The sequence below is a fragment of the Hyperolius riggenbachi genome, chromosome 1 (genome assembly GCF_040937935.1).
Source record: "Hyperolius riggenbachi isolate aHypRig1 chromosome 1, aHypRig1.pri, whole genome shotgun sequence".
Classification (NCBI taxonomy): Eukaryota; Metazoa; Chordata; class Amphibia; order Anura; family Hyperoliidae; genus Hyperolius; species Hyperolius riggenbachi.
Window position 1 is genome coordinate 351,846,368 of NC_090646.1, and position 12,667 is coordinate 351,859,034.

General features: G+C 45.0%; 2 protein-coding genes across 3 annotated transcripts in view; one reads left to right on the forward strand and one right to left on the reverse strand.

Annotated features, from left to right (window-relative positions):
- The first annotated feature begins 6 nt into the window (after positions 1-6).
- MCM3AP (minichromosome maintenance complex component 3 associated protein) overlaps positions 7-12,667 on the forward strand; it is a 121,697-nt gene continuing 109,036 nt past the window's right edge. Inside the window, exon 1 of one of the 2 annotated variants that reach the window (XM_068234115.1) lies at positions 7-91. The gene's annotated coding sequence lies outside the window, so the exon portion shown is untranslated. Of the gene's footprint in view, positions 92-7,083; positions 7,216-12,667 lie in introns of those variants that run through there. The other variant, XM_068234116.1, reaches the window with a different exon arrangement.
- Positions 7,255-9,362, reverse strand: LOC137518844 (E3 SUMO-protein ligase ZBED1-like). The gene is made up of 2 exons (XM_068237252.1): positions 8,958-9,362; positions 7,255-8,295 (listed from the first exon to the last, which is right to left on the reverse strand). Exons 1-2 carry the CDS (start codon positions 9,360-9,362, stop codon positions 7,255-7,257), a joined length of 1,446 nt encoding a protein of 481 aa, XP_068093353.1.

Consider the following 12,667-nt stretch of genomic DNA (forward strand, 5'->3'; position numbering starts at 1 on the left):
GGAGCCATTTCCTGTCAGGCAGGGGAAAGGGATTTTAGATGCGCCGGAAGCGCCTGTGAATTCAAGGAAGAATTGAGAAAATATGGAAGAAGTGAGTCGCTGTTTGTGTTTATATGATTATTATTGATTTATTTATAATATCGCAGAGTACTTGCATCGGTGAGCTAACTAGTACAGTGCATAGTGACCGGGTGTAGTAAGGAAGCCATGGGGGCATAGTGACGAGGAGTGTACACACATCCTCTTTCACACAACAGGCAGGAGTTGTTTCTGACTGAAGAAGGGACATGTGTTGTCCCCATGCATTCAGCACCTTGGTACTAGTTAGTGAATTGTCTATTTGCCATAACCCTTATGGCTATTACAAAGGTTAATGTCATATTAGCTTAATTAAGCCATTAAGCAGAACTCGGCTAATAGAAAACAAAATCCGTAGGTATTTCCTTCTCGCCTCAAAGGCTCCTGATGGTCCCTGGTTACTCTGTTCAGTCAAGTGAAGGTTTCTTCTTCCCTGACACCACACTGAAAACGTTCAGCTTATTTTGTGGTGGTCTATTTCATCCCTTTTGGTTACCAGAAAAATACTTGACTGAATGTCCGCTGATGAGCTCACAATCTAATTCTGCCATAGTCCTACTCTCATTTGTAGGGAATTAATTAACTTATCAATTTTTTGGGGGGATGAACCCTACACAAACATGGAAAGAACATACAAACTCCATGCAGATAGTGTTTGGCTCAGTACCTTGTGCCATAAATTGAGAGTGCTCTCCACTACAATACCATGGCACAGCCAATATTCTTTACTTTACATTTGGAGGATTAAGATTAAAGTGTATACAGGGCCGGTTCTAGCTACAATAGGGCCCTGGGGCAAAAGTAACTTTGGGGGCCCCCGATGCCCCCCCTTCTAACCAAATCACCCCCAGGGCCCCTCCACTTCACAACCTCCCCATCACACAATATCATTAGGTGTCCATCATATGTCCCCTAAAAAGCATTTTCGGGGTTCCCATTATTCATCTCTTCTTTTTCCTATACGGAGTGTGCAGAAAACATCCCTGCTCTCATGGGTCACCATTGCTGGAGGGGCACCTTGGGGGGGGGGGGGGGTCACCCTGTCATGTCATGTCTAGGTACTATACGTTGTCGAGGTATTATACCTGGACTACTTTGGTACAGTAATTTTATAGGTTAGTATGTCAAACTAATATACTTCATAGAATTGTACGACTATGTAGGCTTGATTGACAATTGATATGTCAATTTGTCTAGGTATCCTACTCAATGCAGCTAACCTGCTAAGTAGGATAAAACGAAGATTTATTTATGACAAATCGACCTGTCTGCCTTAAATTTTAAATAAATATAAATGACAACAGGTAGGATAAATTAACAATCGACTTGTCAATGTGTCTAGATATCCTACTTCATCTGGATTTACTAGTATTTAATTCCTTAGTTTCGGGTAGGATATATAGACAATTGATCTATAAATGTGTCTAGATATCCTATTTCATCTAGATATACTACTTAATAGGTTTACAATATCAGGTAGGTTAAATTGACTATCGACTTGTCAATGTGTCTAGATATCCTACCTCATCAGGATAAGGTTTATATTATCAGGTATGATATATTGACAATTGATATATAAATGTGTCTAGATATCCTACTTCACATAGATAAACTACTTTATAGGTTTACAATATTAGGTAAGATAAATTGACAATCGACTTGTTAATGTGTCTAGATATCCTACTTCATCAGGATTTACTATCTTAAGGTTTATATTATCAGGTATGAAATATTGACAATCCTCTATAATAAAACACCCTGTGCCTCTGCGTCTCGTTGTCCGTGTGTGTGTCCCTGCTGTTGCGCTAATGCGCATGTGCCGCAGGGAACCCCTTTGGACAGGAAGCAGGACAGCCAGGGGGCGGCCGGCCGTGCGGACATATGCGCGAGTGGGCGAACACGCGAACTTCGGTGGTTCGCGATCAAACGCGAACTATATGCGAGTTGGACCCGCACCCCCTATACTACATCATTAGGGTCAACTTTGACCCTCTACATCACAGTCAGCAGACACAGGGTAGCCAATCAGGCTACACTCCCTCCTGAAGACCCCCCACCCTTATAAAACGCAGGCAGCATCAGCCATTTCACTCACTCGTGTGGCTGCAGTAATTAGAGAAGGGAGAGAACCTGCTGACATAGGGAAAGCTTAGTTAGGCTTGTCAGGTTGCTCCTTCTTGCTGATACTTATTGCTAAAAAGCACTCCTCATCCTCAACAGCTCTTTTGAGAGCTAATGTTCTTGTGATCTATTTTTTTTTGTGTGTGTCCCACAGACACTTGTGTTGCATATACAGCCCTGTCAGTCTGTCGCAGCTGCTGGACCTTGGCAATTCCTACTGTGCCACTGCCAGGCCTAGCACATTCAGTGACTACCTGTGTGTGTGACAGCTGCACATTTGTAATACCAATCGCTGCATACCCACCTGTTCAGTGCACCTACATACCTACGTGAGTGCACGCAGTTTTATATACCACCAGTCGCTGCACCTGTTCACGGTACCTGAGTGTGTGACAGCTGCACATTTGTAATACCAATCACTGCATACCCACCTGTTCATTGCACCTACCTACCTACGTGAGCACACGCAGTGTTATATACCACCAGTCACTGCAACCTGTTCACTGCACCTGTGTAACCGTACATTGTATTAGTCAAGTCAGTGCATACCTTTCACTTCATCCCCCCCAATATGGACAAAACAAAAGGCAGAGCCAGAGGCAGGCCACCTGGCAGGTCTCTTTGAGGTCGCGCTGTTGTGATTTTGTGCGACCCTCGAGCAAAGTACAGTGCTCAGAAGAAGGCACGTGCCATCAACCCCCAATATTGTCAGGACGTAGTTCACTATTTAACACAGAACACCTCATCTTCCTCAGCTTCCGCATGGAAGCGTGACATATCTTCCTCCTCCTGCTCTGATTCTGGCACCCCACTTAGCACTCCGTCGGCAGCCATCACCAAAGTGCCATCACCCCAGGGCTCAGCGGTGTGGACATTTTTTGTGTGTGTCTGCCTCAGATGAGAGCAATGCCATCTGTACTCTCTGCCACAGAAAATTGAGCCGTGGAAAGACCAAGACCCGCGTAGGGACAACTACCTTACGAAGGCACATGATTACAAAGCACAAACTGCAATGGGATGACCACCTGAAGAAAAGCAGCACACAAAAGCAAAGCCACACACCGCAGTGTAAGATAACATCACGCAATTATTTCTCAAAAAAAGCGATACCCAAACTGTACCGTGATGCTGAAAGGCAAGTGGTGTCATCTCTGGCACACAGCCGTGGGTCAAGGGTCCATCTGACCAAGGTTGCCTGGTCTGCAAAGCATGGTCAGGCCTGCCCGAAGACTAAGTCAGTCCCCACACAGCATCTCTGCCTGCAGGCCGCTTGACTGCCTTTTCCGCCACCACCAACAGGGTCCAGGACTCCAGGCGGATTCCTGAATTTCTAAGGGGACCGCTATAATAATTTGTCTGGTGCGTGTACCTGCCTGCCTAATTTTTCTGGCTGCACTGCAGAAGCAACAACAAAACAAAAGGCATGTACAGGTGTCAATTCCCCTTCGTGATCGTTACCTTGCTGCGGTGAAGGGGCTTGCGTATCACAATGAAGCAATGACCGCCGGCTATATGAGTGTCTCTGGGGGGGGGGCACACCCACGATAACAAGGTCGTTGCTTCATTGTGGACAGACCAAGTTCGATCAGCTGGACAGTCACTGTTGTTCTGTCATTGAGCTACCTCAGCCCGGAAACCATATGGGCTTGAAAACCGCCATGGCCTGCACTCTGGCCATGGTACGCACTAGTCCAGCACGGCCGTCACTACACAAACAGCTGTTTGCGGTGCGTTACACAGTGAGTTTGGTCTGTCAGTGTGAAGCAGTACTCTAATTACACTACCTCATTGATGTATACACATGCAAGATGTTTTAAAGCACTTTAGGCCTCCAATTTAGAATGCAATCGGATTTCTGCCCTTAAAACACGGCTGTGCATCAAATCCAGAATTTTCCCCGGGACTTTTGGCGTGTATCCCACTCCTCCATGCAAAAACTCAGATGTTAGACCCCTTGAAACATCTTTTCCATCACTTTTGTGGCCAGCATAAATGTTTTTAGTTTTCAAAGTTCGCCTTATACTGACTACCTATACTGGGGGGACCTATAGCTGGCTACCTATACTGGGTGCAGCTACACCTGGCTAGGGTTGCAACGGTATGAAAATTGACGGTATGATAACCGTCAAAAAAAATACCGCGGTATGACGGTATCACGGTATACGGTATTGTACAATTATTCTCATTACAAATACCCTTATAAAAATGAGACAGTCAAATTTAAACAAACTCTTCTTTATTAAACCCTTAAGGGTTAGTGTCTGACCTCCTGTCATGCTTAAAACCAACAATACAAAAAGTAAAGGTCAATCCAAAATTCACAACAGAGCAATTTGCTATTTTGCTGGCTGTCATTCTTAAAGTGGACCTGAACTCTTGCATAGGACTGAAAAAACACATAGATAAATGCACCCTGTATGTATTTAGAGAGTTTAGCCTGTTTAATTCCCCCTCATTTGTGTCTAATGATGATTAAACTCTAATAATCACAAGTTGTAATCTGATCTCTCCCCTGTGTGTCACATGACTGCCTATGGCAAAGAGAGGGCACTAGGGCAGATAATAAGGCCATTTGAAAATGAGAAAGTACAGTATGTTATGTCTATCTGCTAAACTGTGCAGATTTATTTTAGGAATTGTATCAGGTTCAGGTATAACAAGGAAATGTTTTTTTAAAGGTTATCATGCTGTTGCATATCTTTTGGAGCACAGAGGAGAACGTTCTTCTGAGTTCAGTTCCACTTTAATTGGTTCTTAATCTTAACTTTTATTAACGTGTAATAAATTGCATGCCATGCATTGTATTATATTACAGCCAGAACCTGTCCTGAAGTCTTGTTGTGCACCATGCAATTTCCCATCAGACAGATGGGTCGACCTATAACTAGATAATTTCAGACAGATCCAATCAGATCTCCGATCGTATTCCTGAGCGATTTTCTGATCACTTAGATGATCAATGCAAATCAAACAGAAAAACGATCGGAAATCAGATCAGACCTGTCGGAAATTATCCAATTCGACCCATCTATCTGACATGAAATTGCATGGAAAACACCAAAAATACAATAATTAAAGGTCAATCCAATTGCCAACAGAGCAAGAGCAGAGCTGAGGGTAAATCTTCCCATGGAGAGTGACCCTTCCAACAGATCATGAGATTAACTAAAGTTCAATCCAAAATTGCCAACAACAGTTACAGGGCTAATTGACACTTTATGCCTGGCTGGCCCTGGGCTGGGTACCAGACTGACTGGTACTATTCAATGAGTAGTACACTATTACACACTAAAATGTGCACTGCAATTTCTCATCAGACAGATGGGTCGACCTATACTAGATAATTTCAGACAGATCCGATCGGATCTCCGATCGTTTTCCTGATTGATTTTCTGACCACTTAGATGATCAATGCAAATCAATCAGAAAAACGATCGGAAATCAGATCAGACCTGTCGGAAATTATCCAATTCGACCCATCTATCTGACATGAAATTGCATGGAAACTTCCTGAGCATGCCCTAATCCATGGAAAACATCAGCAATACGATAAGTGAAGGTCAATTCAAAATTGCCAACAACAGTAAGTAAGTACACAGAGTCACTCACAGACACTTTATGCCAGGCCCTGGGCTGAGTGAGTACCAGTACCACCACCACCAGACTGGTATTCAATGAGTATATTACAGTCACTAAAGTTGTGCACCATGCAATTTCCCATCAGACAGATGGGTCGACCTATACTAGATAATTTCAGACAGATCCGATCGGATCTCCGATCGTTTTCCTGATTGATTTTCTGACCACTTAGATGATCAATGCAAATCAATCAGAAAAACGATCGGAAATCAGATCAGACCTGTCGGAAATTATCCAATTCGACCCATCTATCTGACATGAAATTCACATTCACAATTCATCATGAGAGTCGGAGATTAACATGTATTTGTTTAGGCCAGGTTATGGTGAAGAAATGTAAGCATGTTGAGAGTTTCAGGGCTCATCCTTGACCGCTGAGGAGACAGGATATGTCCGCTGGTACTAAAGATTCTCTCTGAAGGCACGCTTGTTGCAGGTATGCAGAGATACTTTCTTGCCACATTTGCCAGAAGAGGCATTTCTTGCCTATGCATTTTCCACCAAGAAAGAGGGTCAGCGTCACTGCTGATAGTAGGAAGAGATATGTACATGGACACTTCGGACAGCACTTTTTCATGAATGTTTTCATTTCCTAATGTTGCCTTGTTCTGCCGGGATGATGTGATTCGCTGTAGCAACCCAGATAGACCCTTCTCTTTCTTAGTGGTGGTGGTGGTACTGGTACAACTGGTAGTGCTACGGCTTTCTGTTCCCTCTGCTCCTTCATTTACTGGAGTGGATTCTTCTAGTGAGTGTGACATTGGTGCAAGATTCTCAGCTTCTTCAATACATGCCTCAACTGTGTCATCCAGGTTTTTACAAAAGCTTCTCTTAAATCGCGGATTTAGTAAGCAGGAGATGTGCAACACACGTTGCATTGACTCTGTGTATCTCCCTTCTAGCAAGTCTTCCCTCATTATAGTCTTCATCTGTGAGGTAAGTATGCTGTCTTCAGTTTGCTCCTTAAAGAGAACCTGTACTGAGTAAAAATATTTAAAATAAACACATGAGGCAACTTCAAATGAAAATTACACAGTTACCTTGCCATCAGTTCCTCTCAGAAGCTCACCATTTTCTTCTGACAATAATCCCATCCAGTTCTGACAATATTTTGTCAGATCTGAAATATATCAGTTGCTGTCAGTAAAATATCAGTTGCTGTCAGTTATAGCTGAGAGGAAAACTGATGTACCAGGCAATGTCCATGTTTCCCTATGGCTCAAGTGGGCGATGTTACAGTTTAACTGTGTGCTGACCAGAAAGCTGTTATGGGGTAATGGCTATTTTCAAAATGGAGGACGGAAAATTCCCTTGATCATAGTGAACAAATAGGACGCAGGAATGGAGAAAGACACTGAGGAGTAGACTACATGGAAGGTAAGTATGACTTGTGTATGCCTATTTTGACTTTTATTTTCAGTACAGGTTTTCTTTAAGGATTTCATTGCCAATGTGCTCAAGTATTGGTGTGAGTGAGGACAGTGTGACCCGTTTCTCAGAGGCAAGGGCATCAGTGAGCTCATGAAGTGGTTGAAGAATCTTGTTGACATTCTCAAGAGTGGCAATGTCGCTGTCTTTTGGCATGAGGTGCCATGTACCTCGGTCAATGGCCAGCACTGCGCAGACAGCCTGTTGCTGTTCCAGGAACCTGGAGATCATCTCAAATGTAGATCCCCACCTTGTTACCACATCATGGATTAGGGCATGCTCAGGAAGTTCCAGGTCTGACTTTTTCTTTTTTAAATCTCTTTTCTTTTTCCAACTCCTAGAAAAACCCTGTACTAAATGTCGGCAGGCTCTGACAGCTGATTCTACCCTTTGCATTTTCAAGACTTTGTTAATGGCCAAATTTAAATTGTGTCCAAAACATGTGAGCCAAACACAAGGGAACTCTAAAAAGGCCTTCTTCATATTTGACGCGTTGTCTGTAGTAATTCCACACAGGCTTTCCTTTGGAAGATTCCAATCTTGGAGAATGTTGTCAAACATTTCAGAGATGTGTTCTGCAGTGTGGTCTTCTGGAAAAAAGAGAGTCTCCAAGCAATGACATATCAGTTTCCAATCTGAAGAGAGGTAGTGGACTGTAAAACTAATGAATGGTTCCCCTCCTCCACTGCTACTGGTCCACAGGTCTGTGGTGACTGCATACCACATAGCTTCCTTCAGCTGTTGTTCAACACTGGATCTCACTTCTTTGTACATGCGAGGTATTTCATTACTGGAAAAGTATGTTCTTGATGGCACCTTGTACAGTGGGATGGCCTTTTTCATCAGGTGTAGAAAGCCAGGTTTTTCCACTAATCTTAAGGGCATCATGTCCTTGGCAATGAAGTATGCCACAGCACGGTTCAAATCTTTGGCTTGTTTAGACTTGGGGTCTAATTTTGTTCCCTTTATAAATGACTGCATGACAGTTGGTTGAACAGTGCTGGAATATTCAGTCTTCTTAGCTTCATCCTACAGAAAGAAGAAACAATTACCACAAAATCACTCACTAAAATATGTATATATAATTTACATTTAAAGTAAAGCAGAGACAAAGCATCCTCATGTTTTTTACCATATTAGTGGGAAGTTGGAACATTAGAGAAAACACCTACCCTGGCCTGCTCTCTGTTTCATTATTTACTGTTCATTCAGATTGCTTCTGATCAGCCCATGAGCCCCGATAAAATCCCAGACTGAGCATTCAGTCTGGCTTTGCTATAATGACTCAGGCACAGGCAGATAATGATTCATGAGCAGCAGAGCCACAAGGGGAAGGGGGCAGGCTTAGGCTTGAAAAGACAGCACAGAAAAGAGACTCACCTATAAAGATTCCTGAACAAAGACAGACTGAACAGCGCTCAGACAGTCGGGGTCTCGGGGATTTTATCAGGGCTGATAAGAAGCAAGCTGACAGTAAATAATGAAACAGAGAGCAGGTCAGGGTGTTTTCTCTAATAATGTTGCAACTTTTCCACTGATATATGTTAAAAAAACGTAAAATACATGAGGGTGCTTCGTCTCTGGTTGCACAGGCATGCACAGGCCTAAAAGTTAAAGTACACAGCAATAATGCAGCATTGATAAAAAATTAGGCAGTGAGGAAATTGAAATGGGAATGGATGGATACATACCTTGCTATGTTGTAGAGAGTGAGACACAGAGGGATGGTGTTCTCGGAGATGAGCAAACATGTTCGAGGTGTTTCCTCCATTGGCAGCCACTTTTCGCCCACAATTGCGACATACTGGAAATCCGTCCTCCATGACAAAGCCACGGTCGTTTTTGGGATATCCAAAATGTTCCCATGCTGCAGATTTGACTTTTTTATTTGGTGGATGGAGCAGGATTCTTTCTGCCGTTTGCTGTGGCTCTGTTGCCTGCATGCTTTTGTATAGCTCAATTTCCACTTCCTGCATATTACTTCTTCTGTGCATCTTAGGATCAGCATCCTGCATATTTCTTGACTCAGCTGGCTGCATTTCTGATGCCTCAGCCTGCATGATCTGTGGCTGGTGGAAATCCTCCTCAGGTAGCATTCTGCAGTGCAATTCATTTTTACAACTAGCTTATTGGTGGCAGTGGCAGTGGCACGAGGACTGGGAGAGATCAAATTACAACTTGTGATCAGACGAGCTTATGCACAGCACAGGTGGTAGTCAGACTCAGTCTCAGAGATGATGACACATTGGGGATCAAATGACTTGCTTGCACTCACACAGGCTAAACTCTCTAAATACATGCAGCAGGTGCACCGTGCAGCCAGGGTCTGCTTTCCTAGCTGGCTCAGGCTGGCAGTGGCAGGCAGGCCCAGGCCCCAGAGTCAGACACAGTGGGGGAGGCTCTCAGGCGACAGGCCATGAGGTCAGGTGGGGCTGGATGCATACCCTTAAGGTGGTGGTGGTGGCGAATTGGCGTTGGCGTGGCGATGCCCTTATTTTTTCCTTTAGGGTGGCTCTAGGGCGTTTCCCCCTTGCCTTACTTTGTTGCTGGCCTGGCTTGAAATATGGCTCCCTCCTGGGTCGTACAAGCTACGCAGCGGCAGTACGCAGCACTCACAGACTCTGGGCGGGAAGGCAGGAGGAGGAGTACGTGCCTACGTGGTGCGTAGATGCGTGTGCGCTCCAGCCGCTAGGGGAGCAGCGTTTAAATTACATGCCGCGGTCGCGGCAGGTCGCACTCGCGTCATCATTACAGGACGTGTACGCAGCCAGCGCCTGACGTCAACCCGGAAATAGGGCAAACCGGTATTTCGGAAATGTGCACGGTACGGTTACCATGTAAATTAATACCGCGATATATCGTGAAACCGGTAAACCGCGGCAACCCTACACCTGGCTAACCTATATTGCGGGCACCTATACCTGGCTCCACGGAGGGGGGTACACTTTTTACATCCTCGCACTGGGTGCAATTTAGCCTAGAAACTGCCCTGGTCAGCTCATCCCCATATCATCTCCTTTTTTCACTGTGCCTCTTTTCTTCCCTTCTGTTCCCCCATACCTCTTTTGTCCCGCAGAGTCACCTCTTTTCGTCTGTCCTAGCCAGGTATAGGTGCCCCCGTAGAGGTATCCAGGTATAGGTTCCAAGTCATAGTTGCCCCAAGTATAGGTAACCGTTAGAGAGGGACAGGTGCCCCCAGTGTAGGTAGCAAACTATAAGTGGTCCAGTATAGATAGCCAGGTACAGGTGGTGCTGCAGTGTAGGTTATGAGCTATATGTGCTCCATTATAGACAGCCAGGTGGTGCCCCAGTGTAGTCTTACATAGCCCCTTTCCCGCATGGACTCCTCTCTCAGCGCTCTAGTCTCCTCGCTGCCTGGCATCCTCCACCCGCTATGGTTAATTTCGACAGCAGCTCTGACATGAGAGGCCGCCGGGTAACCATGGAGAAAGGAAAGGACATAGCCAGGTGGCTAGAAGACTAGAGCACCGAGAGTAGAGCCTGGTGAGAGGAGTCCATGTGGGAATGGGGCTGTGTAAGTTACTGCACCCCTTGTTGCAGACATGGCCTGACCGGCCTGACACTTCTCTTCTGGGGCAAGATCTGCAGCCCCCTGGGTGACCCCACTGACGGGTGCTGATGTACCCCTAGTGGTCTGCGGATTCCAGGTTGAGATCCAAAGTAATCCAAATGGATACTTACCTCAGAGTGAAGCATCTTGATATTCCAGAGCTTTCCCATCCCCATCACCTTCACTGATCCAGTGCTGTAACCCCGGTACTTCATTGACAAGTTCTTTGTCGAGTGCATCTGCACTGTGCACGACGCCTTTGGTCTGCTGAGCCTGGACAAGATTGCGCTACTATAAAAATGTTGACCTTGTGCAGTTCAACCACACTTGTTTACTGACAGGAGTGAGGCTGCAAACTTCTAGAGGGTCCAGCGCTTGATCCGTGGTCCCAAGAACATGGGATGCCTTTGTTACTGTAACAGGCCTTGAGTGTTGTTGACTGCAACAAATTAGACATTTAGAAGGACCCAGTGTTATGGAGTAGTGTAAAAAGTTTTTGGAAGTCTGTAATATCCATTATTTTTATTACTCCATGTTCACTTGAAAGATTTTTCATAATAATGTGATAACAGTAACATGAAACCAGAGGCTAATTATAGATTTTACATTTTCATTTAAAAAAAAATTGTTCCCCAGGTACGTGATCATGTTTGCCTGAGGGGGACAGTGCTAGTATGAGTACGCAGAGAAGCCACCCTTCAAGGGTCCCAATGCTGGATTGGGCTTAGCTTAAGTTGATAAATATGCTTTCTTCTCCCAAGGTTTTTTTTTTTAAATAGCCTCACATCAATTCTTTAAAAGAAAACCTGTAATGATAAAAAAATTTAAAAAATAAAAATCCCCTGGTGGTCTACTTACCTTGGGAGAGTGAAGCCTATGGATCCTAAATAGGCTTCATTAGTCGTCCTCCGTCCTCTCGATTCTGTGCTGGGACAACCGAACTGTCCAGCACCATTAAAATCCTCATAGCCTCACGCAGGCGAACTAGACAGAAATTGCTGAGCCCTGTCCGATCTGCTCTAATGTGCGGGCGCCAGAGACTTGCGCCTGCCCAGTAGAGCAGACCTGACGGCGATCAGGTATTTCCGCCTTTTTCGGAGCCGAGAGCCGCCACAGCGCCTGCGCAGGAGCCGGGAAGGTAAATATTTACATCGCCGCTGTTAGGAGGGCTGCAGCGAGACCCCAGAGGGACGGAGGATGACGTGGGAAGCCTCATTGGGACCCTGAGGCTTCCCCCTCCCGAGGTGAGTACCCCCAGGGGAACTTTTTGATGTTACAGTTTTCTTTAAGATGTGAGTGAAGAACATTTTTGAAGTTAAAGTAAAACATTTTTTTACAGTTTCCGTGTCACCCTAAAAATGCTAGAGGCACGGCCCTGTGCTGCACACCTCATCTGTGTTCCCAATACCGGACGTGCAGTAAGCAAAAATTGCTAATGTGCACTCACAGAAAGCTCTTGGCCATGTGAGCGTGATAGAGGTGGCTGGTGACTGGCCCAGTTTATGGCAGGGGGACAGTGGGGAATGACAGAGCACTGAATCACGGCAAGGGTTCAGGAGCACGTCAGGGGGCTTGAAGAAGCCACAGGTAAATGGCAATTTTTTTTTTTTATTCGGATAAGTGTCCCTTTTAAAGGTACTTAAAAACTTGACTGGTGGGGAGAGCGACGTTCTCCCCAAGGGTGCATATATGAAGTGGAAACTTGATGATATTTCCTTTTAAAGGAAATCAGAGAAAATGTAAAATAAAATATCTATACATACCTGGGGCTTCCTCCAACCCTTTTGGCACGGATCGCTCTGACGACGCCGTCCTTAGCCTTCCCCGTCT

Excerpts from the sequence above, each read along its gene's own strand:
- LOC137518844 (XM_068237252.1), bottom strand. The coding sequence starts at position 9,362 with ATGCTACCTGAGGAGGATTTCCACCAGCCACAGATCATGCAGGCTGAG. Across the intron at positions 8,296-8,957 it reads ACTCTCTACAACATAGCAAG|GATGAAGCTAAGAAGACTGA; the intron begins GTATGTATCCAT and ends TTCTTTCTGTAG.